At 57.7% G+C, this 24,516-nt stretch overlaps 2 protein-coding genes across 8 annotated transcripts in view; one reads left to right on the top strand and one right to left on the bottom strand.

Annotated features, from left to right (window-relative positions):
- Positions 1-5,017, bottom strand: part of WDR25 (WD repeat domain 25) — a 166,803-nt gene extending 161,786 nt beyond the window's left edge. The window contains exons 1-2 of one of the 4 annotated variants that reach the window (XM_075531780.1): positions 4,788-4,991; positions 2,412-2,562 (exon numbers count right to left, since the gene is read on the bottom strand). The gene's annotated coding sequence lies outside the window, so the exon portion shown is untranslated. Of the gene's footprint in view, positions 1-2,411; positions 2,563-4,787 lie in introns of all 4 variants that reach the window. The other 3 variants (XM_075531781.1, XM_075531783.1, XM_075531782.1) reach the window with 3 other exon arrangements.
- Positions 4,963-22,840, top strand: WARS1 (tryptophanyl-tRNA synthetase 1). Of its 4 annotated transcripts, none has more exons than XM_075531784.1 (11): positions 4,963-5,108; positions 10,600-10,748; positions 11,497-11,689; positions 13,132-13,240; positions 15,996-16,115; positions 16,498-16,680; positions 17,708-17,808; positions 19,281-19,393; positions 19,511-19,684; positions 20,973-21,113; positions 22,059-22,840. In XM_075531784.1, exons 1-11 carry the CDS (start codon positions 5,096-5,098, stop codon positions 22,218-22,220), a joined length of 1,458 nt encoding a protein of 485 aa, XP_075387899.1. In that variant the 5' UTR covers positions 4,963-5,095; the 3' UTR covers positions 22,221-22,840. The 4 variants fall into 4 exon arrangements, with proteins under 4 accessions (XP_075387899.1, XP_075387902.1, XP_075387900.1 ...); XM_075531787.1 differs by lacking the exon at positions 4,963-5,108 and adding an exon at positions 5,139-5,373; XM_075531785.1 differs by lacking the exon at positions 4,963-5,108 and adding an exon at positions 5,745-5,998.
- The last annotated feature ends 1,676 nt before the right edge of the window (positions 22,841-24,516 follow it).

Raw genomic sequence — 24,516 nt, 5'->3', positions numbered from 1 at the left:
TACAGGAAGAGGGGGGGAAGGAAAAGGGGGGCTGAAAGCATTGATGATTGTATAACCCCATCCGATGGAATTGAACAACTGAACTGTATCTGAATGGGTATGTTGGAATGTATAAGATATGGCAATAAAAATAGTATTTTAAAAAACAACAGGGGTTCCTGGGTCAACTGGCATAACATAGTTCATAAAGACAACATGCTACATCCTAATGTGGTGAGTCGCAACAAGGGACGCAAAAGCTCGTGAGCAGCCACCTAAGGTGCAGCCATCGGCCCCCGTTCCCCACCCCCTGCCGCCCCCCGAAGACAGAGTGATGAAAATCAGAAAGGACGGGGTAACAATGAGTCCCAAGGACCAACGGGCTGCGCAAACCTCAGTCTCCACAAGCCTGAGACCAGAAGAACTACTAGGAGCCCGGCTACCATGACCATCTGCTCTGAAAAGGACCACGTTAGAAGGTTCTGGATGGAGTAGGGGAGAAATGTGGAACAGAGCCCAAAATCATAAAAGACACCAGGCTTGCTGGTTGGGATGGAGACTGGTGGGACCCCCGGGACTATGGCCCTTAGTCACCCTGTGGGGCTGGGACTGGGCTAATCACCCCTTTGGGCTTTGGGCACTGATGCATGCACACGTTCAGCGGGTCAGGAAAGGAGGGGTGGGCCGAGGAACCCTGGAATAGGATTCGTGCTGGTGCACGGAGTTGAATCAGAAAGTGGATGAACTGCTGAGTGGGAAATGACGGGCTGCTCTGTCCACAATCCCAAATTTAAAGTGGAAGGAGCCTCCTTATGGCGCACATGTGGGGGTCACTGTGGGAAGGCGTCAACTCCAGGACACGTGGTATTGCTGTCACTGAAAAGATGAACTGCACGGTCTTTACGCCAGCAGGTAGCCTGCAGCCCCATCTCGGAAGAGCCTGGAGGCCGAGCAGGGGACGGGAAGAACCCACTCACTGCCCGGAGAGGGGTCCACGTCCGCCAGGTGGCGGGGAGTCATCACCTCTCCTTCATCCTCCCTAGACTGCACCCACATACCATGCCTTGAAGCCAGTGAGAGAGACTGTCGTCACAGCCAAGCCAAAGGACCTGCGGCATCAGTGCACCCAAGGGAGGCGGAAGAATTTCGGGGTGTCCTCCAAACCCACCCAGTGCACCCCGGCACACAGACTCACACAGCTGCGAATTCCCGTTAAAAACAAAACACTTTATGAAATTCTGAACTAGCAGACACAATGCTACCAAGTGGTTCCTAAAAAGTGGCACTTCGGTCTGGAGTTCGATGTTTTCATCCTGTGACATCAGCTCGAAGTACAGTCCAGAGCTGGACACGTGCAGATGGCAGAGGGCGCTGTGGGGCAGTAAGGAAACTCACAAGAATGATGGGCACGCGCAGACGGCAGAGGGCGCTTCTGGGTGATACTCAAGCACACAAGGAAGGACACCTGCACATAGCAGAGGGCACAGCACCGTCGAGCCTGTCTGAAAAGGGGGGGACTTAAGCAGTGGGAGCAACTTCAGACAAGCCGGGTGCGACACCAGATGAGTTCCTCCTTCCCACCCCACTCTCACCTCCACCCTCAACGTGGCTGGGGCCTCGAGGTCAGATCTTTTATAAAAATCATTCCCCAAAGGGCTCTACAGCAACAAAGGCCCCACAGTCAACCTGCCTCACCAGCAGCCCAACCCCACCTGCACAAAGTCCAGGCCGGTCTCTGCCACTCGCTGCGTTCGAAAAAGCAAACAGTGCCATCAAGTCCATTCTGACTCCTAGCGACCCGATGGGACCGGGTAGAACCGTCCTTGTGGGTGTCCGGTGCAGTGAATCTTTACAGCAGTAAAAAGCTTTGTCTTTCTTCCTCAGAATGACTGGTGGCTTCAAACAGCTGACCTTGCAATGGGCAACCGAATGTGTGGACCACCACATCACCACAGCCCCTAGTAAGCCTCAGTCTTAATCAAACCTCCCACCGGAGCAAGCCCTTCACAAGCAAGTTCAACCCAGACTGAATGCTGGGAATGATTCCAGCACTTCTCTTCTCCAAATTCCATCCTGAGCAGATCTCAGCAGGTCTCAACTCCTGTGTACAGCACTCCACGCCACAGGGAACCACAGGCCCCGGCAAGGCCCATGGGCAGAATGAGAGACCAGTAGGCATCAGAGTGATGGGGTGGAGCCTCCTGGACCCCAGTCCCAGCATGGCCAGGCAGCAGGAAGAGGGGCCAGGGGGCTCCCAAGTCCATCTGCTTCATGGACATTTCATCCGGTCATCCAACAAACGCTAGTGCATATCCACTCTGACTAAGCGGCGGGGAGCAACCAATGCTCTGCCTGACCACACTAATGTGCCAGTGGAGTTTTGAAGTACAGAGCAAACCAAACTCACTGTCGTGCAGTCGGGTTCCACTCACCGTGACGCTATAGGACGGGTAGAACTGCCACTGCAGGTTTTCGAGACTGTAACTCTTGACGGGAGCAGAAAGCCCCATGTTTCTCCTGAGGAGCGGCTGGTGGTCGCAAACTGCAGCCCAACGTGGTGAAACCACTATGCCACCAGGGCTGCTGAAGGTACAAAAGAGACCTCAATCTCAAGTGTAATTTAATGACGACATTTATTATGTCTTTAACAGGACACAGGAAATACAGCAACAGATTATCTGGATGAGGGATGGCATCAGCATGAGGTCATTATGGTGTCCAAGCATTTACAGGGAACTGATGGTTCAAACAGGACACAGGAAGAATGAGGAAACTGTCACAGCTGCATGACTGGCTGCAGATTCATACATCACAGCTAGACGCAAGTCTACAAAACAGGACTATGATTCTCTTTCTCTCTTTCTCTCTCTCTCTCTCTCTCTCTCTCTCTCTCTCTCTCTCTCTCTCTCTCTCTCTCTCTCTCTAACTCATAGCAATCCTAGAGGACAGGGTAGGACTGTCCCTATGGATTTCTGACACTGCAACTCTTCCTGGGAGGAGAAAGCTCCATCTTTCTCCCATGGAGTGGCTGGTGGTTTCAAACTGCTGACCTTAGGGTTAGCAGCCCAATGCCTAAGCACTATGTCACCAGGGCTCCTGGGACCATTATGGGGACACATATTAAGGTGAACAAGAGCTTACAAGATTGGTTCAGGGCCCTCCAACCATGGCAATCAGGATATGACTCAAGACTACTCAACCCCTGTATCTTCATCTCCATCAAAAACACACCCAGGCAAGCCCCTAAAGCAGGTTACCCCTCCAGGGCTGGTGAGACCAGTGGCGGTAATCCAGTGCACTCGGCCAGAGGGCAAGCCTGTTCACATTCCTGGATAATGGTCAGAAGGAATCCAGTGCAGGCTTAAACCCTACAGGGACCCTGCAAATGGACATGGGCTTGCTGTTAGCCGTTCCTTTCTGCAAACCTAGTGTGCAGAACTTAAGCTCTAACACAGTGGGGGGAGAGCCCAGACACAGTAAAAGAGGATGTCCTCCTTCTCCTCGGGTTAGAAATGCTAAGCAGCAAGTAAGAAGAGGAGACGAGGGGTGTGGGCACTTTCTATAAGGATGGATGCCGGCCCGAGAAGACCTCAGAGAAGAGATGATGTTTGGATAAAGGTCCCAGGCAACTGGGTCTTGAGTGGGGTGATAGGGGAGGCAAAGAGGATTCGAGGCAAGCAGCCAAAAATGGGGGTTAGGAGCTGAGTGGAGCAGCACAAACTTGAGAGGCTTTGCTGCCTTTTCAGTTTCTCAAGTGAAAGTAAAAGCAAAGGATGCTTTTCCTGGACAGACGGGGATGAATTGAACCAGGAGGAAGAACAGAGCAGAGGGGCATTCCCTTTGGCCAATTTTCAGCCGCTCTAAAAACTCTGTAACATCACCCACAGCAGAGGCCGGGCCAAGAGGCTAAGGGCCAGAAAGTGGCCTGCCTGCCTGCCTGTGGGCCCCCCAAGAAGAAACTGTCCTGACTGAACAACTGCTTCTGGAATATTTCTTCAAGTTCCAATCCTGAATTGTAACCTGTTGACTTTAAAATTAAAAACCTTAATCATGAATGCTGTCTGAGTTCCAGGTGGCCAAATCAAGAAAGTCTAGAACCTAGCTGAAAAAATAAAGTGTGTGAGACAGAACAAAGAAGTCTACCGCCAGCTAGAAGGGCGCAGAAAACTGAAGGAGGCTAAGGAAGGGACAGGTGGTTGGCACCAACCATCCCGGCCCATTGGCTATGAGGGCAGGCCAGGGTTTTTGTTTTTGTTCACTGTTGGCTCCCCAGCTCTAGAAATATTCCCAGATTGCAAGTGGGTCCCTGCTAGCATAGTGGCTACACATTGGGCTGCTAACCTCAAGGTCGGCAGCTCGAAACCACTAGCCCTAGACGCTCCGCAGGGAGAAAGATGGGGCTTTCTATTCCCTTAAGCAGTTCCTGTCTTGAAAAACCCATGGGTAGTTCTGGTCCGCCCTAGAGGGTCACTGTGAGTCAGAACTGACTCGATGGATGGCGGTAGATGAGGGAGCAAGCTAGTGGGCGGGGCTGTATTGGGCCTTAAAATCTGAGGATCAAGGCCGTCAAGGAACCCCGGTATTCTCATGCGGCGGGCAATCCTGATGTTGGATCTGACGGAAGCAATACTGAAGAGACCCTGCCCTGGAGGCACAAAGCGCGACCTGAGATGGGCTTTGAAGCATGGGTAGGAGTCAGCCAAGCTGTCAAGCGTGAAAGGCGAGGGTGATGGCAAGGATGACCCCGAGCACGCGCGATCGGAAGGGATGGAAGATGAGGGAAGACGAACACGGGGTGACAGGCTCACACTGAGGCGTGCGGAGCGCTCGGGCCGCGTCCCGGTGCCGGCCGGCCCACTCCACCCCGGGTCCGCCGCTCACCACACGCACCGGAAGCGCAGGTCCACTCGGGAGCCGTCCGACGGGCCCGCGGCCGCCGAGCTGCGTTCCGCCTCACCGCTGGGGTCGCCAGCCAATCAGATGCCGACTTAGCCCCGGCCCCGCGAGAACAGCCAATGGTGGCGCGGGTGGACCGGAAGTTGTTCCGCCCGGACGGCACTCCTACGGACTCCCAGGCAGCAAGCGACCGGTGGCTTAGCCAGCGACGCAGACAGCCATGGTAGGGCCGGGTGAGTGAGGAAACGATCGAGGTAGCGAGGCCGGCTCGCATCTGGTGGCCTGGCCTCCCGGTGCCTCCAGTTTGCTGCCCACGGGCTCCAGGGACCCCTCGCCCCCCGTGGACCCGAACTATCCCCGACTTTTGCCAGCGCCGACCCTTCACAGTCTGCATCCTAAGGGGCGAGGGTCCCACTTGAGTGGCATGTGGGCCACGTGCCAGGCGTACACAGTCCACTTATCAGGAACGCCGGAACGCTGTGTGTGTCCGGTTCTCAGGTCTGGACACTGGGGGTGGGGTGGGGAGAAGGCGGGGTGCAGACAGGCGGAGAGACTTGGCCACAAGGTCTCGCAGCAAGAAAATGCCCACACAAGATTGAAACCTAATAGTTCTGCCTGACTACGGAAGCCCCTGAGTGCCCCCCCACTGCCCCGCCCGAGTGGACAAAAGCCGCAGGGGCTTTCCACCCCACCTCCCCGACCCCCACATCATGACCCTGGCACAGCTCACCACACCAACCCCGAGGGTGGGAGTGGGAACTGAATGCGGAAGTTTATCTCTCAGGCCAACTAAGGTTTGGAGGGCTGATGCAACCCAAGTCCTGCAGCGGCTGATGCAACGAGGGGCTAATAATTTCATCTTTGCGTTGGTTTCGGTATCCCCATTCCTGACCCACCCTCGGATTGGTCACGAGGCTCAAGTGTTTCCCAGCATCCAAGTGATTTCTCAGAAACCCCCAAAGTGCAAATAACGAAGGTGGAGCAGGAGGAAAAGAAGAAAACCTTTCTTTAAAAGCGAAACTGAAAGTAAGGGAAGGCTATTAAAGACCGCGGCACCGCCCAGGTCAGTCTCAGCTCTTCTGCGGCTGCCCTGCAGTGAGCCCTGGTCTCCGCCGTCTCCTGGGTAGGTATGGCTAGCACCGCTAGGCTTCGAGCTTGTTAGGTTTTTGCATCTTCAACCAGCCTGTAACCAAAGTTCTGGAAACCGTGGCTCTATGTGTGAAGGGTTCTCTCTCTGGCCATCAAGGTACTGTGCATTGGTTGTTTTGTCCTGTGGATCTAGGTGATTCTCTGTACCTATTGGGAATGGAGGTGGTAGAAGAGCAATTAGATCCCTACTTGACTTCACCCTTGTCTCGCAGCACCTGCATGTTGGCCGCAGGCCTTTTTAAAAGAGGTACCCTGTTCAAACAAACTTGCATTCTCATTGTGGTATCCGAAAAACATCTACCTTGCTTCATCTAAACTAATGACTCCTTGAAGATAATAGTCAATGTATTGTTTGGGAGGGAAAGGAACCTTTCTTTGGTTGGTGGGTGGTTCTGCTGCTGTTTTCAAAGGAGCACTTTGTTTCAGGGTTTGGAGTGGAAAGAACTCCTTGGTCTACAGAACTTGTATTCCTGCCCTCTGGGGATGTGCTGGTCCCCTGCCATTGTCAGCCACACTCCAGAGCAGAGTTGGGGACCCTTTTTAATGCTGAGGACCATTTGAATGTTTATAACATCATTTTCTGGCCATACTGGTCAAACATTTCATTGACTCTTCCTCCCATGTGGTGGCTGGGACTGCTTCTCTTTGGTGAGACTTGTGATGTGAGCTGGTATTGATGATAAGGCAATGGGGTTGGGGAGTGGGAGGGCAGACAGTCCCCATCCCTGCCCTAGAGTCAGGATGTGAAAAGCAGTGTTCCCCCTCCAGGTGGTAGGTAACCAGGCTTCTAGAAACCCCTGCATGCCCACTCTTCCCGGCTGCTGCAGATAGCCGCTTGTCTGATTGCTGCACTGCCTACAAACTGCAGAATCTGGACAGTCTGGCTTTCGCTGTGAGATGGTGTGGGTATAGCCCTGGTCCTGTCGGGCCGTTTGTTTCTTCTTTCCACTCCTCACCCCCCAAACTGTCTCCAGGCTACCTGTCACTCTTTTTCAACGGTGGGGCGTTTCAAAGTGAACCCAAGATGGGAGTTCTTCATGAGGGGGGCTGGGAAATCATTTATAAGAGCCTTTTTCTGCTTGTGGGATGGTGTGCTGTGACCTGCTTCCTTTCACAGGCTCAGTTTGTGTTTGGAGTTAATCGTAGATTTACTTCTGAGAGTGTCGCTTCATGGTCATTGGTTCTGATGAGGGCCATTGTTGACTCGGTGGTGGGACTTTGCTTAACACAGACCCAAAAGCCCTGCTGTGTTCGACTCCCTTGATAAGCACGTGAGACCAGGATCCTTAACCTTATGGGTGCTCAGACCCCACACTCTGCTTAGAACCAAGCCCAGAGCAGCCCACAGCTATTGGTGAGAGTCACTTCAAAGGTCCTTCACAAAGAAGAAAAGGAAGCTGTGGACTCGATGGCTGGGGGGGAGGGGCGGGGGGTGGGCGGTGGCCTGCGCTGGTGTAATAAATTTGGTAGCCTGATCTCTGCGAAAGAGGAAGTTATTAGATCTATTCTACCTCTGACCACTCCTGGAGTGCAAACATCTCACATCTCACACACACAGCCTCTGGGGAACCTGAGAGCAGATGCCTCTTCTCGAGGGTCCCTGGTGGCGTCATAGTTACACGTTGGGCTCATAGCTGCAAAATCATGTTTGAAACCACCAGCTGGTCCTCAGGAGAAAGGTGGGCTTTCTGGTCCCATTTAGAGTTCCTGTCTCAGACCCCCACGGGGCAGTGCTCCCCTGTCCTAGAGGGTCAAGGTGGGTCACAGTCACCCGATGGCAGGGCGTTTGGTTTGGGTTTTGGTGCCTCAGCGCCAGTGTGATCACAGGGTTTAGAGATGCAGGGCTTGGGTTTGGTTTGTTTTCTGTTTGGTTCCTTGTTTCACAAACAAAGCTGCCTGCTTTGGTCGTTTACCAAATACCGCAGAGATCCGAGTTTCCCCCACCCCCAGAGTGGTCCTCGCTGTGGGACAGTGGAGGCAGCCAAGGCCCGAGCAGTCCCTCTTCCTAGACCTCTAGGCATTTCCAAGGGCATTTCCTCCCTGCTCGGACAAAGCCACTGGCAGGATGCTCAGGGCATCACTAAGGCAAGGGTGGCCAGCTTACCCCAAGGGCTGCAAGGTCAAGAAAGATGGTTGGGGCTGCGGGCAAGAACTGGGACTCTGCACACACGATCCCCAGAGTGGCTTCCACAGCAGCTCTGTGGCAGGCCCGCCTCACCTGCAGGTGCTGAGCACACCCGTCCAGCCCACCCTCCAGGGTGGTGGAGGGGGGACCGTGGGTAGAGCATTTGGCCCCGTGCCTGGTTCCTGGCCACCGAGACTCAGGTTTCCACCGCTTTGCTTGTTGGTTGGAATGGGCACAGACCTTTAGAGAACGGGCACACTGCTCGCCCCACCCCACCCACACACACTACAGCGCTGGTCAGAGTGCTTCCTCCTCCTGGCCCTCTCGCAGGCCTCCGCCTCCCCATCAAGACTGGGTGCTGTGGACATCGGTGACCTTACCACCCTTCCCTTTCTGAGACTGGACACGGGGGGGAGGGGGGACAGGGAGCAGCGCAGGGCCAGGAACTTGGTAGCAAAGGCATAAATCAAAAGAAATCTGACCGCAGATGAGTGTGCTGGTTTGAAAGCTCAACAGGGCATTCAGAGGCGCCTAAAGAAGAGAGACGGCCATGGACTACACCTCTGCCAGGAAAAGCGGCTGTGCAGGCCTCAAACTCAGTGCCTCAGCGCGGCCCTGCGGGCCAGGGCAGAACTGGCCTGGGGGTCGCCCAGACTGTGCCCCTACACCAGGAGAAAGCCTCACCCTTCCCCCAGCAGCAGCTGGAGTGCGAATCTGCAGCCCTGTCGTTAGCAGCCCCGAGCGGAACCGCTACACCGCCAGAGCCCCTGTGCTGTGCTGGACTGGTCACTCGGTGTGATGGTGCTTAATCCTCCCCAGCTGTGAGCTGTGAGGCGGTCACGGGTGGGGTAATGGCTTCGGGTGTGCCTCTGGGGGCCCATCGTGGCGCTGGCCTCTTGCTGCCATTTGTGTTACCCAGGACAGGTTTGGAACCTCTGCCTCCTTCATGCGAGGAGTCCTGGTGGCCCCGTGGGTTAGGCATTGGGCTGCTAACACAAGGTCGGCGGCTCCAGCACACCAACCGCTCGATGGGAGAAAGCTGAAGCATTCTGCTTCAGTAGAGATTCGCAGCCTGCGAAACCCTGGGGGGCAGCACGACTCTGTAGGGTGACTGTATGTCTGAATCCACACCAGGGCAGCGGGAGAGTGCCTCAGTTTACTCATCTGTAAGATGAGCAAAGCCAGCCTGTCTGGGGCTTCCTGGTGTGCGGGAGATGCTGAGGGTGGCTGAGCTGCCTTCGTCCCAGGTCAAGGTTGCCAGCAGTGGGGCTGGCAGCCAGCCTCCGGGACCCTAGCAAAAGAGAAACAAGCTCATCTGGCAAAGGTAGGCCTTTGCACGCCTCGTGAGACGGTTGCTGCCTGGCCTCCCTGTTGACCACATCTGCCCCAGCTTCCTCAGCCCTGGAGGCAGAGAAGTGGTTCCAGGTTGGGCCACTTGCAGATAAGGAAGCTGCACTCAGGGATGTGACTGGCCCCAAGTCACTGGCCCACACCAAGTCCTGTGTGCCACGTGGCTTCACCTTCTCTGATCTCACTCTGCTGTTCGCCCCCCCAGCCCATCAGTGCTCACTGCCAAGGACCCAGGGTCGGGGGGCTCCAGTCTGTTTGATGGCCGACGATCTCTGAAATGTAGCAGTGGGCCCCGTGTTTCCCCTGGCAGGGGCGGGTGTGCACTTCTTTGGGGTGCACACAGCCTCAGCAGGGCCCGTGTTAGAGAGAATCCTGGGGGTTCTCTGGAGGAAGCTGCCTCGTGACCAGAATGGGGGCTGCAGAGGGCAGTGGAGGCAGGAGGGGAGACGGCGACCCACTGCCTGGGTCCCTGGGTTTGGACCCCAGCATGTGGCAGTCACTTGGGGCGGTGCTTACCCACCCCTGTTGCTTCTCTTTGGGCGCCCACCCTTGTGCTCCCACCCTTTGCAAAGTACCCGCAATACTAATGACTAAGGGGACAGCTTTCAAGGACCTTCAGGGCCATTCGGTAAGGTGGCATCTAGGAGGGAACAGATGCCCAAAATTGATAAGGTCGCACCTGGCTTGGGAACTGAGCAGATGGCCAGCGCCGGAACAGCGTAGAGATCTTGGGAGCCAAGCCCTGGCAATACACCCCCATGGCAATTCAGATAAAGAGCTGCCAGCAATCTGCTCCTCCCCTAAGCAAACCCGAGTGCCAGGCTGGGTAGGAGGGGGACGGCGAGCATAGGCCACCTCTGCAGTCACAGCTAGGCCGGACCTCTCCCGGAAGTCAGGAAGTCACAGCACCTTCTTCCCCATCACCACTGCCACTCGCTCCTCCCCTCCCAGAGCCTCAGTTTCTGCTGGTTAATGTCACTTCTGCACAGGCCCCTTCAGACAGCTCACCTGCCACCCTTCTTGGGGGAGAAAAGGAGGGTGCCCGGGCCACCAGGAGCAGCAGCTGGTAACCAGTCTCTTCGTCTCTCCCTCCCTGGCAGTGACGTCTCCACCGGTGAGCAAGTCAGCCGCCGCCCTCGCCCGCTGTGAGCGCAAGCCCCGGAAAATGGCATCCCCAGCAGAGCTGTTCAGCAGCATCGCTGCTCAAGAGAAGTCTCTGGAAGGCCTGAAGGCCAAGAGTGTACCAGCGGTATGTGGTAGCGACCATCCTGCACCTGTGTCCATACAGAGTCTTGGTGAAGACAGGGCTCCCTCAGAGCAGGCGTTTCACCCCGTGCTGTCCAAGGGTGGGCGTGACCCCACCCCCCGGCTGAGAGGCCTGGGAGTGGCCACGATGCAGCCCAGCTTTCCGCCACTCCTCACACGGTCACGTCCGGCCCGTCAGGTTCACACCCACCCAGTGACCTGCCTCCAGAAAGATCGAAGCCTAGGAGACCCTGGGGGTCAGTTCTGCTCGGTCACATGAGGAGATTCCCAGTCGGAATCACCTCCTCAGTGGCAACAACAGGCCGCATCCATGGCAGTGGGTTTCTGGTGTCATCTGTGTCCTCTCTGCTCTTTTTCAAGGAAGTAGACTCAGAAATGGCCTCATTGACATTACAAGTAAGGCCCTGTACCCAAACCTGGTGACAGCCACCACTGTGTGTTGTCCAGTGGATTCCAGGTCAGGGACCCAACAGCATTCGAGAACTGCCCCATAGGTTTCTAAGTCTGGAAATCTCTATGGAAACAGGCAGCCACATCGTTCTCTTGCAGAGCTGCCTGTGAGTTTGAACCGCTGACCTTTGGTGAGCAGCTGGGCGCTGGACCCTTGCACCCCCAAGGCAGCGGTCCACAGAGTTAGGGGTCCGGAGCGTAGGCCGGGAGCCACAGTTGGACTCCTGACAGTAGCCAGTTGGCAAAGTCAGCCAGCCCGCCTCTGTTCTCTGTTCCTTCAGGATGAGATCGACGCTGCAGAGAAGATCCTGCTGACCTTGAAGGCCTGCTACAAAGCGGTAGTAGGCGAGGACTACAAGGCTGGCTGCCCCCCAGGCTCTGGGGGCGACACCCCAGGGCCCGAGGAGGACTTTGTGGACCCGTGGATGGTGCAGACCAGCAGCGCGAAGGGCATTGACTACGACAAGCTCATCGGTGCGTCACCCCCTTCCTCCCCTGGAGACGCGATGGAGTCCCTCACGTTGGCTCTGTCCGTGCTTGAAGTACCCCGACTAGTTCTGGTCAAGCAGCAGTGCCCAGAGGAGGAACGCGATCCAGAGAGCTCGGGGTGTGAATTCTGTGCCCTGATGACTGTTTCAAAATCTAATGTCACGATGAAACCGTATTTCTCCACGTTGGTCTAGTGGGGTGCGAGCCACAAGGTTGGTGGTTCCCACCTGCCAGCTGCCCCACAGGAGAAAGACGAGGCTGGCTGCTGTCATAAGGCTTCTGAGAAAACAAGCTCCTCGCCTCTGGGTCACGTCCAACCCACAGCGACTCTGTAGGACAGAGTGAGACTGTCCTGAGGAGTTTCCCAGGCCAAAACCTTTAGTCACCTCCTTCTCCCACAGAACTAGCAGGTTAGACCTGCTGGCCTTGCAGCTGGCAGCTCAGGGATGCTCCGCCCCAGAGACCAGAGAAGCGTTGTCCACTGCCCTGTAACCCAGGCACTGTGAACCAGAAGCAGTGGCTTTGGTCTGGTTTGGTTTGAGTGGAAGTTTTTGTTATCCTGTGAGTCATCCTGAACTTGTGAAAGGTTTCTGAACTTGGTCATCATTCCAGGAACTTAAAATTGTGTCCAGTTGATGGATTACGAGTCTGTCACATCACTTACGGGTTTCCACCAGTGCTGATTCTAGAACGAAAGGCTGGTATCAGCCTCAGAAGGATGACGGGGCACGCCGTTGTCCTCACGCCTTTCCCGGGCTTCCCCGCTCGTGTCGAGCTACTGAGACGCCCATTGCCTGAGAGAGACAGTCCATGCTGCTCAGGAAGAAGCAAAACGCAAATATTCCCACCTGCGTCTTAGCCATTTCCCATGAGACAATTCATGTCGAGACAGACAAGTTCAATTCAGCATTGGAAGCATTAAGATTTATGGGTGTCAGTATGTGTAAATTATAGCTTATAAACTGTGTGTGTGTTGGCCTAGACTGTATGTAGACAACTTCATGGGCACTTTCTCTTATAAACTCTGTGTGTGTGTGTGTGTGTGTGTGTGTGTCTGTGTGTGTGTTTTGGCCCGGAAAACGGTAAACTCTGTGTGTGTGTGTGTGTGTGTGTGTGTGTGTGTGTGTGTGTGTGTTTTGGCCCGGACTTTTTATAGACAACTTTATGGGCACTTTCTCTACCAGAATTAACCCCAGGTGCCCCGCATTTCTTCTGTGTTTCCCGATTAGCTGGCGATGCTGTCAGACAGCACTGCCTCCGTGGAAGCTGTGTGGTGTTGTGTTGGGGAGGGCCCCGTGACAGAAGTCAGGTTGGTCCGCATTGTGTCTGGGGCACTAGTGTTTTCCTCTTGCTTCAGTAGGATTTGGTCACCGCATCTCAAGTCTCAGGAAAATCATCTCTTCTATTTTCCTTTTTTTTTTTCCTAGTCCGATTCGGAAGCAGCAAGATTGACCCTGAGCTGATAAGCCGCATAGAGCGAGCCATCGGCCAGAAGGCACACCGCTTCCTGCGCAGGGGCATCTTCTTCTCACACAGGTCAGCCTGCAGCCCCCACGCGCCCCCTAAGCGCTCACGCCTCCCTTGGCTCTCCTCGCCAGCTTCCACATCCCTCTCACCTCCGCCCACACCCCGCTCAGCTCTCCCTGCGACCCGTCCTCCTCCCTCAGCTCCCTGGCCGGTTAGTGCAAACACTCCTGGAGGCTCTTCTCTGCAGCGCCGAATCCTGTGAGAGACGGGTCGTCAACAACACAGCGTGGAACCGTGCCTGTCTCCTCACCCTCTGGCCTTATTTGTTCATTTGTAAGCTTCCCATCTCACACGGTGAGGGCCGAGTTCATAGCAGATGCTACAGAACCGATCAAGGTGCAGCTCTAGAAGTGCATGCTATAAATTGTAGAGTGGCATCACAGTGAGAGCGAGCACTGTGATTGCAGGGCACGTTCAGCCTTTCCCACACACACACGGTAAGCAGTAGGCTTCCTGGAATTGTGTGCCGCCTTCCTCCTATTGTACTCAGTGACGTGAGTCATATCAAAAGAGAAACTGATGGTGTGTACATAGCAGAATGTTCCTGCCTCTCGCCATAAATCCATGTCACAGCATCACAAAATAAGCAGAGCTTCTGAAAGTCCCTGCCGCCTGTTCCCACACACAGATTAACAGCCCAGGGCAAGGCTCACTGAATTTATGGTCCGAGGTCGCATAGTCTGTTCCTGTCTCACTTCGCGATCACAGAACAGCAGGGAAGGAGCCCTCTGCCCAAACCCTTCCCAGTCTGCACGAGGGCACCTCCGCGCCCCACTGAGTGACTCTCACTTGAGATGGGACGCACATGGCCAGGATTCACAAGGTCGTCCACCCGCCACCATTGTCTGACCTTCATCCCCCCACAAAAAAGCCCCACTGCTTCCTCCTCCCCTGCTGCACCCTGGCAGCCATCCAGGGCCTTTCCATCTGCGGGCATTTGCCGGCTCCGGGTACTTCATGTTCCTGGGGTCACACCCGACATGGTCTTCCAGGTCCAGCTTCTTCCCCGGCACGTCCAGAATCCTCCATGTGGTAGTGGCCTGTGTCGGAGCTTCCTGCCTGTTCACGGTGTGCAGGCCACATTTTGTTTGTCCGTGGATCACGTGGTGGCCAGGGGTGCCCCGGCGAGTCGCACTGCAAGGGCCAGCTGAGCACAGTGCAGACATGGCCATCCTTGCCAGCAGCCCACTAGGAGTGGAGGTGTTGGCTTGGGTGGCAGTTCTGCAACAGCCCCCCATACCTCCCCAGTCATCACCGAGGAGTTAAACAACTTGTCGAGGCAGCCGCGGTGGCACGGCGGTGAAGTGCTCAGCTGGTAGCCAGAAGGTCCGTGGTTCAAACCCACCAGCTGCTTCTCGGGAGAAAGATGTGACAGCGTGCTCCTGTGGACAAGGCTATCTCCTCCCATAAAGGCTTAGTCTCGGGGCCCACAGGGCCGCCGTACCCTGTCCTTCAGGGTCGCCGGGAGTCAGAAGGACTCGACAGGAGTGAGTTAGCAGCCCGAGGTGGGTGGTGACTGCGCTTTTTCGGAATCGGCTGCACTGAGAGTGGGGCAGGAAGTACGGAGCTTCCTCACAGCGGGAGTCCCCACTAGAAACCGTTGGAGCCTCAGGACCCCTGGGCCCCCGGTGTCCCTGCGTGTGACCGCAAGTCCTTCCTGTGGCAGATGCTGCTTCCCTCCCAGAGCCTGACTGTGTTACTCTTTCGAAATCCCAAAAGTAGAATGTAATCATTTCATGGGGGAAATGTCCAAAGTAAACACGCACAAACCACACAGAGGAAGCGTGATGCCGATTAACGGCCGGCCCCATTCCGTAGGGTGGGTTCTGATTCGTAGCAAGCCTCGAGGGCCGAGGAGAGCTGTCCCAAAGACTAAAATCTGCATAATCGCAGACGGCCTCGGCTTTCTCCCTCACACCCCCAACCTTACAGGGGTTCATAGCTGAGCGCTTAACCATTTTACCACTACAGGCGCCACCAAAAATAATCCTAAACAGCAGCAGCATGTCCTGCGTGCAGAATAAGAAGTCCCGTTCGGGACTCTGCTCTTGCGATTCTCTTACCCAGACCTAGTTTGCCCAGAAACTCAGCAGCAACGTAGAGTGGTGGGGTGGGGAGACGCCATTCCCATGCCCACCTCCTCCCTCCCCTTTATCCAGGCCGTGTCCTGAGCCTCAGGGCAGAGCGGCTGGCTGCTTTTGCCCCCGAGAGAGGGAAAGCAGAAGGCGCTCTGGAAAGAGTTCAAGCCCGTCTTTTGAACATTCACTTCAAACACACGTCGTATCTGTTTAAAAAGCCATGTCCCACGAGCCTCCTTGCCATCTGGACGGACGGGCCAAGGCAGGGTGGCCCTAGAGGACAGGGTAGAGCAGCCCCACAGAGTTCCCACAGCTGCCCCATCTTTCTCCCAAGGAGCAGCTGGGGGCTCAAGCCGCTGACCTTTCCGTTGGCAGCCAGTCACCTCAGCCACTATGCCACGGGGCTCTTTGCAAACAGCCCCTGGAGAAGCATTTCAGTCACAGGGTTGCCCAAGGCGACAGGCTGCTGTCCTTGCAGGGTCCCGGTGTTTGCTCCTCGTTCTGACCCAGCTGTAAATGACTGCCCTGGGTGTGTCAGAGTGGACGGCCCAGCCTCTAATCGACTCTCACCTCTCGGGGAGCAGCCTGGCACGTGGCCCGTGTGGCCGACCCCTGACAGCCAGGCCAGGGGCAGGTGAATGACTGGGTGGGAATCACACCGGTGGCGTTCCTCCGTTTCCTTCTAGAGATATGAATCAAGTTTTGGATGCCTATGAGAACAAGAAGCCCTTCTACCTGTACACGGGCAGGGGCCCCTCCTCCGAAGCCATGCACCTGGGCCATCTCATCCCCTTCATCTTCACCAAGTGAGTGCCGAGCGAGGGTGCGGGGAGAGGTACTACTGCCTGAGAGGCGCTAGGGCCTCTGGTCATCCGCACTCTGGAGAAACGAGGCGCGGTGGGGGAGAGCTCTTGCTGGGGAGTCCACAGGCCGTCCCTCACCTCCTGATCCTTGCCCCTGGCGCCTGAGCTTGCTGCCTGCCTCTCAGAACTGCTGCCAGGCCTTGGGACGAAGTCCTTGGGGCCTTAGCCAGTAGACGTCAGTCCTTGCCTCAGCCCTGAGACACTTTGTCCACAAGGAAGCCTTCGAGTCCCTGGCTGAGGAGGAGCGGAGCTGTGTTTTCAGATGCCCGATGGCACTTCCCTGCGGGGCAAACACGAGGTCCGCTTTCTTGCACCTCTGCCCCAGGTGGCTGCAGGACGTGTTCAACGTGCCTCTGGTCATCCAGATGACGGATGACGAGAAATACCTGTGGAAGGACCTGACCCTGGACCAGGCACACTTCTATGCTGTGGAGAACGCCAAGGACATCATTGCCTGCGGCTTCGACATCAACAAGACCTTCATCTTCTCCGACCTCGACTACATGGGGTAAGGGGCGGCTCGGGGCACGTAGGGCCTGGGCCCCCTCGGCGACATTCCAATTAGCAGTCTTTGGGCCTGGTGATTGCTCTAGTCTTCATCCTGCCCGTCGGGGCAGCGGGCTTCCACGCGTGTTGAGTGCAGAGGGGTGAAGCAGCGCCCCATCGCACAGGCGCAGCGGCTGCCCCGTGCTGGTGGTTCCCGGGAGCCGCAGCCTCGGCCCCTGTGCAGCCTGCTGCCGCTCATTGCGCTGCTCACAGCTCGCCCACCCGCTGTCACAGTGCAATTTCCCTGGGCTGTGAGCCTCGGAGGGCCTGCCCAGTTGACTAACGGGAAGGAGTCAAAAGAACAGCTTCGGTCGGCAGCCCAGCCCTGTTCTCCCCAGCTCAACAAAGGCCGCGCCGGAGTCACCCGGGGCCGTTCTGTGGCCCGAGGGGACTGTGACAGGAAGGCTCGAGGCGCTTGCCTGCGCCCAGCCCACACGCTGCCACTCGGGCCTCACCACTGAGCAGCGGCTTTGTCCTCCCAAGGCGCCCACCAGCATGTGGGGACCTGCTCCTGTCACCTGGGAGGCTACTTTGTCACTGCTCTGGTTGCTACTCTGTGGGCGTGGAGGTGTTGTGGCATCCCTGAAAGTAACTGGAGGAAAAGAGGCTCAGCGCTGTCATTGCCAGCCCAGAGCTGGAGGGCAGGACGGCCAGGGCGATTGCACATTCCGTTTCATTCCGCCTCTGCACGTGCTGGGGGGCGGAGCTAGGGGACCACCACGTACTGGAGAAGGAAGTGAGCACTGGAGGATCGCCACACATGGGAGGCGGGACACCCCCTCCTGCTGGTCCCCGTCCAGCACCACAGAGGGAGGCCCTCCAACATCTGCCCGCCTTGGGGTCTCTGGTTGGTGTGAGCCCTTCGTTGGCGCTGACTCCGCCCCTCCCGGCCCCCCACAGAGAGGTGGTGCCTCTGCGCTGCCTGCCAAGGCATGTGCTGCCGGCCCTGGGTGCCAGGGCCAGGCTCATTGATGCTGGTGTTGTTGCAGGTCGAGCACAGGCTTCTACAGGAACGTGGTGAAGATCGAGAAGCACGTGACCTTCAACCAGGTGAAAGGCATCTTCGGCTTCACCGACAGCGACTGTATTGGTGAGAGCCTGTGCCACGGCCCTGGGGTTTGAGCTTCTCAGGGGTGTCAGTAGGTGCCTGGTGGTGCAGGGGATTAGGCATGAGGCTGCAAAGTACAGGGTCAGCTGCTGGAAACCACCGGCTGCTCCGCAGGAAGGGGTGAGGCTCTGCTCCTGTACGGAGGGACAGCCTTGGGCCACGGGCACAGTGAGAATCCACCGGGTAGCAGTGAACTGGAGAGGGGGGACTGCTTTCTTGGTTATTTCTTGGTGGTGGTGGTGGTGGTGGTGGTTTGCTCTGGCTTGGGTTTTTGAGGTGTTAGTAGGAGCCCTGGTGGCACTATGAATTCAGCATTGGCCTACTAACCAGAATTTCATCAGTTTGAACCCACTAGCCGCTCCACAAGATCAAAATGAGACAATCTGCTTCCGTAAAGATTTCTGCCTCAGCAGCCTGTGGGGCTTTTCTGCCGTCCTCTAGGGCCACTGCTGACCTGTGCACACACCAGTCACGGCAGCAGCGATGACAAAACCTGCCAAGAGACTCGGGGTGGGGCCCGAGCTGCCCGGTAGTGACTAGTTCTGGTGGGGCCGTGGCCTGGCTGTAGCTGTGGGTTGATGTGCAGCTGAGTCGCTCCTGACTCCTGGCGACCCCGTCCAACAGCAGAACTGCCCACGGGGTTGGAGAGAGACCACCACGGCACCTCTCCCAACTGTGCCCTCGAACACGCACGTGCCCGTTTTTCATGACAACGTGGGTGAATGTTGCCAAGTGGGAAAGACGAAACCAGCCATCATCTGGTTGTCACGCCCACAGACCCAGGGAGGGTCGCACGGGCGCTGGGTCCCTTCCTCCTCTCTCTCCTGCGTTTTTGTTTCTCTGTTTTAATCATTTTATCGGGGGCTCGTACAACTCTTACCACTTCCTTACACACATCCATTGTGTCAAGCACATTTGTACATTTGCCATCATCATTCTCAAAACATTTTCTTTCCACTTGAGCCCTTAATATCCGCTCCTCATTCCCCTCCCCCTCCCCATGAACCCTGGATAATTTATAAAGTATTTATTATTTTGTCATGTCTTACACTGACCGCTGTCTCCCTTCGCCCACTTTTCTGTGGTCTGTCCCCCTGGGAGGGGTTATGTGTCGATCCTTGGGATCGGCTCCCCTCGGACAGCTCCTCTGACACTCCCCACATCGATCGTATCGAGTGCATTTGTACGTATGTTGCCATCATCATTTCTAGGACACTTTCTACTTGAGCCCTCGGGATCCGCTACTCATTTTCCCCCTCCCTCCTTTGGGGGTCGTTCCTTGGGACGCTGGGAATTGGGCTCCAACGTGAAGCCGGCAGGGAGGCGGGGCAGGACCCCGCACGCTTCCTTCTGTGGGTGCCAGGTGGCCTGGTTCCATGCTGAGCTGGTCCAAGCCGTCGTCGGTGGGTGGTGGTGGCTGGTGCCAGGTGTGAGAAGCCTCTCCTCTCTCACAGGGAAAGTCAGCTTCCCCGCCATCCAGGCCGCCCCCTCCTTCAGCAACTCCTTCCCCCAGATCTTTGGAGACAAGACAGATGTCCAGTGCCTCATCCCTTGTGCCATCGACCAGGTCAGTGCAGTCAGCGGTGCCGGGAGCAGGTGTGTGGTATGGGCAGGAGCGGTCTCTTGTAGGAAGGGGACGGGCACTCGGGCCCAGCTGCCCACTTCAGAGCCTCTCTCCCTCCAGGACCCTTACTTCCGGATGACCAGGGACGTGGCCCCCAGGATCGGCTACCCCAAGCCCGCCCTGCTGCACTCTACCTTCTTCCCCGCCCTGCAGGGGGCCCAGACCAAAATGAGCGCCAGTGACCCCAACTCCTCCATCTTCCTCATAGACTCGGCCAAGCAGATCAAGAACAAGGTGAGCTCTGGGCCCAAGGAGACATGCATGCACCTATGCGTGCACCAACACGTTCCCGCATAGGCATGTGCACGCACATTCACATAGACGTGCTCACGTACACAGGCACACACTTCAGTAGACAGACATGCACACACGGACATTCACGCACCGGCACACAATTACCTAGACACATTACATGCATTCAGACTGACCTCACACAGGTACATTCTCACACAAAACTCACAGAACACATGCCTGTGTTCACACACAGGTACACAGGCGCATATTCGCACACACAGACGGGTGGCTCGTGTGGCTGCTAGTACACAGCAGCGCAGGCCCTGGGCTGTCAGAGCAGTGAGCGTGTTCAGGGTCTGCGTGTGTGTGTGTTAGGTGTGTGCACGTTTCTTAGAGGCGAGCTTTGCGTTTGCTGCCCCACGCCTGACCACATCCTGAGCCAGCGAGCCCACTTGGGAGTAGGCCCGGTGTTGTCGGCACCGTCTGAGTCTGGGTGGATGGTGAGCAGCAGGACGACTGGGCAGGGATGGCCCCTGGGAAGTCCCGAGCTGGTCTTGTGGAGGAGGGTCAGTGATCCTCTGGGAAGCCCTGTGGCGTGCTCTTTCCTGCTCCCCGTGCCAAGGGGAAGCAGGCACTTGCCATCTGCAGCTCCCAGAGTGTGGACACAGGCAGGGGCAGGCCAGTCCCACCCGCCAAGCTGCCTGGCCTTTAGTGCTGCGCTGCTTTGGGGAAGGGGTTGTAACAGTACAGCTGGGGACTTTCGGGGGGCAGCAGAGGCCCGAGGGCTGGTGAGCAGCGAGGGTGAGAGCAGGCGTCGCAGGAGCAGGGCAGGAGGAGCCCCGCCAGAGACAGGAGGGCTGTCCGCTCCAGCCCTCTCCCTGGTTTGTGGGAAGAAGCGGTCATCGTGATTCCTGCCGCCACCTGCTCCCCTCACCTGGTGGGGCCCCTGGCCTGCCCTCGGCCCGCTCCTCCCCCACCCCCCCAGGAGAGGCGGGGCTGTTCCTGGTGGCACCTGGCCCTGCTCAGTGGGGACCTCACTTGCCAGTCACTTCCCTTCCTCAGCTCCCCTGTGGGTCCTGCTGCCCTCCCAAGGGGGGAAGGCAGAGACGGGGCTGAGCCCACACCCTCTCCCCCTGCTCCCAGCCCCACTGGCCAGCAGCACCCAAGGAGAGTTGAGGACATCCCCCCCGTGTCAGCTCTGGGCATCAGGGATTCAAGGCTGAGGTGTCCGTGCAGGGGCCCTCCACCCTGGTGGGCTCGGTTGACGGGCGCACCGGTCCCCTTGCAGGTCAACAAGCACGCGTTTTCCGGGGGCAGAGACACCGTGGAGGAGCACCGCGAACACGGTGGCAACTGTGAGGTGGACGTGTCCTTCATGTACCTCACCTTCTTCCTGGAGGACGACGACAGGCTGGAGCAGATCCGGAAGGTGAGTCCGGAGGGGACAGCGGGCTGGTCCCAGCCGCGGGCTCAGAAGCTCGGAGAAGAGCTGGCTCCCAAGGGAGAAAGCAAAACTGCTGCTGTGCTGGTGGCGTTGACGCTGTGCCGGGACAGTGGGGTTCCTATGGGTGGGGACCGACTCGGCAGCCCCCAGGAGCCAGACCAGGAGTAGCATGACTGTCAGCAGCTCCCCTCTCTTCCTGCCCGGTGAGCAGGCGTGCTGTGGTCGGGGTGAAGGGGTGGAGCCCCACCTGCGCCACAGCCACTGCCACCAGGTGACGTACCGCCTTCATGTGGGCCAGCACTTCCCCTCCACGCAAGGGGTCTACACAGACCCTTGTGTACGGAGCTCACAGCCGCCTCTTCTTAACGGCCAGCAAGTGGGAGCAGCCCAAACCCCAAAATGCCCAGCAAGGCACGGAGGGCCCAGGCCTGTCTGTGCAGACGGTGAAGGGTCACTGACCGAAAGGGGTTTGGGTCCCAAGGTGGGCTGCACCCGCGACCAACCTGAACAGGCCCAGAGCCTCCATCCTAAGAATCTGTAGGTCGATCCTCAGGGTCCCCACAGAGACTCTGCAGAGACAGCCCTAGTGGTGCTGTGGGCTGAGCTGGGACTGCCCAGGCCGGGGGTTCCCAGGGGAAACTGCGACTGTCTGCTCCCATGAAGAGTCACAGCTTCGGAAACCCCGTGCAGGGCGGAGATGAACTTGAGGCGGATTTGCTCCGGGCTGGCGAGGGAACGGGGCATGGCAGGGCCTCTGGGCTGATGACAGGGATGTAGAATGCTCTGGGGGTGGCTCTGGTGCCAGCACTGACCACACTGAGTCGGCACTGTGAAGCCGGGTTTGAGGTGGCGGTGGGTGGGGCGGGGAGTGTGCCCGCTCTCCGTCCGTCCGTCCTTCCCTGCGTCACGGCAGTGTGTCCTCCTGCACAGGACTACAGCAGCGGCGCCATGCTCACAGGCGAGCTCAAGAAGGCCCTCATCGATGTGCTGCAGCCCCTGGTGGCCGAGCACCAGGCCCGGCGCCAGGAGGTCACAGACGAGGTGGTGAAGGAGTTCATGACACCCCGGAAGCTGTTCTTCGACTTCCAGTAGCACCCCTTCCTGTCATGTCCAAGAGCCCCGTGTGCCCCCGGCAGGGCCCAGCCCACCCCCACTACCCGTTAGCCCAGTGTGTTGTTGATGCCACCCCTTCTGTGAGTGCCGCCTGTCAGAGCAGCTGCTGTCGGCGTGGCAGGACAGAGGCCCATCCCCAAGAGTCCCTAAGGCTCCGTCTGACACAGCGGCCCCTCCCTCGTAGTCTAGGTCGTCTCCGTCAACTGAAGCATGCTGTGGGATGCACCCGGGACCCCCATGGGCACAGTCTTCCCCGGGGTTTTCATGAAAACGGAAGCAAGCATGGTGAGCTAGTGAAGAGAAGCCGCCCGGCCAGTGGGGCTCGGGCCAGGGCCGCCTGGTTCTGTTCATATGTTCAGTAGCTCTAGGCCACACATGTGCCCCTGCTAAGGCGTGCCGGCCCTCTGTCTGTTCTGTCCTGACTGACGAGGGAGTTGGCCTACAGCCGGGCCAGTCATGTCCCTGGGCGAGGGGACTGGCCTGTCCGTGTCTTTGCCCCGGAATGCGTGTGGGAAGGCAGATGGCACCTTGGGGGCAGCCTGGCTGGACGTACCCTGCTCGTATCTTCTTGCTGCCCTGAATAAAGTTGCTTGGCTCTATCTGGCGAGTTCTGTCTGGTGGGGGTCAAGGCCGTGTGTCAGGCGGGGCCACTGCTATGCCTGCTGCCCATGGTGGAGCCCGCGGGCACCAGGGTGCTGTGCTGGTGGGTCACTGGGTGAGAGGAGTAGGGTTTCTGGAGTCCGTGCCCACTGTGATATTGGAGGGCAAGGGCTAGGATCAGCGGGAGGATGGGGAGACTTGGAGCCCAGATGTGCTACAGAGCTGGCTCACGCCTGGTGGGTCACTTCTAGGGGTGAAAGGCATGGCGCTGGAGTCTGGTGGGTCACCAGGGGTGGGCAGTGGGGGGAAGAGACCTGGGGCCCAGGTCCCAGAGGCTGAGAGTCAGCTGGAGCCACACTCAGACCTCGTTGACAGTCAGCCAGGGACTGAAGAAGAGGCCTCTGGTCAGGCGACAATGTCAGCAGGGGCTGGAGTGACCTCTCCCTGCCCAGCCTCCCACCCCCTTCATAGGTTCAGGTACCCAGATTTCAGGGAGAACTGTAGATCCCAGGGTCACACCACTGTTGCCCCCATGAGGGGGGGCGAGGTGTGTGTTAAGGGGCCCACCAGCCAACCCCTCAGAAACTGCACTGCCCTTGCTAGCCCCACTCCATGAGGGCAGCGAGATCACTGGCAGCCGTGCGGAGTCTAGAAGGCCAACGGAATTGCCCACAGTCCCTGCTGGTGCATAGGGCAGCCCCCACGCTACCTCCCAGCACAGTCAAGGCTTCCATGGACCGGAGTGGGCAGAGTGACAGGCCCCTTCCAGAAACTACTTGGTAAAAAAGCAAGCTGGGGTGGGGGTGGTGCTCGGGGTTCACAGCACATGCCAACCTCCCCCTCCCCCCCAGTAACACCCCCATTGGAGAGAACCCTGGACCTTCAAGTTCATGGGCATGCCCCATCCTGGCTTGGATGGCCATGTGACTCCGGATGGCCCTTCTTCGTGCACACCCTCGGCTCCTACCTTGGAGAAGAGGCTGGGTCCACTTCCTGTGAAGCAGGTACCACAGGATCGTGGCCACGTTGGTGTTGGTGATACCTGCCAGGCCTTTGGGAGCCAACCTCCCGCTCCCTACCCATCCTTCAGAGTCTGCAGGCGAATCCACCTCATGCCTGCCCTGTACATGAAGTCTCATTCACTCATGCATTCATTCTGAACCGGGAAACATGCCCACACAGACCCTACTGCCTTTCGTAGCTCAGCCAGAGCCCTGGGAGCAGCCTGGGGTCAGGCAGGCGTCAGAGGGCTTCTGGGAGAGCAAGACGGGCCGGGCTGAGGGGCAGAGCCTATGCACAGCACTTGGGGCAGCCGGGGGCCCTGTGACGCAAGGTAGAACCCCCAGGACAGCGGTGGCTCCCTCAGGTTCAGTCACAGGTCCATCCAGCCAGGTGGCTCTCTTGATGCCCTCACCACGACTTGGGGCCTCACGGCTGGCAGTCCCATGGTGCAGAGAGAGGCCGGGTTCTTGTACGCCCAGGTGCAAAGCCCACCCCCATCCCTTCCTTGCAGAGTGACCCCTGCCAGCTCCTCCGACAGCAGCCCCCTCCAGAACAGGGTCTTAAAATCAGATATTGGGGCAAGCAGGACTCAGGGCTGCTGGTGGAGCTAGCTGGAACAGGTGTCTCCCAAGAAGGGGGTCTGAGTGGAGAACCAGGGAGCCAGCTACCTGCT

Source organism: Tenrec ecaudatus, chromosome 14, assembly GCF_050624435.1.
Source record: "Tenrec ecaudatus isolate mTenEca1 chromosome 14, mTenEca1.hap1, whole genome shotgun sequence".
In the NCBI taxonomy this organism is placed as follows: Eukaryota; Metazoa; Chordata; class Mammalia; order Afrosoricida; family Tenrecidae; genus Tenrec; species Tenrec ecaudatus.
Note: the sequence above shows the minus strand (reverse complement) of the source record. Positions and strands in the feature narration are given on the sequence as shown.

Coding starts and splice junctions, on each gene's coding strand:
- WARS1 (XM_075531784.1), top strand. Junction 11,690..13,131: donor TGACTACGACAAGCTCATCG/GTGCGTCACCCC, acceptor TTTTTTTCCTAG/TCCGATTCGGAAGCAGCAAG. Junction 21,114..22,058: donor GGCTGGAGCAGATCCGGAAG/GTGAGTCCGGAG, acceptor CCTCCTGCACAG/GACTACAGCAGCGGCGCCAT.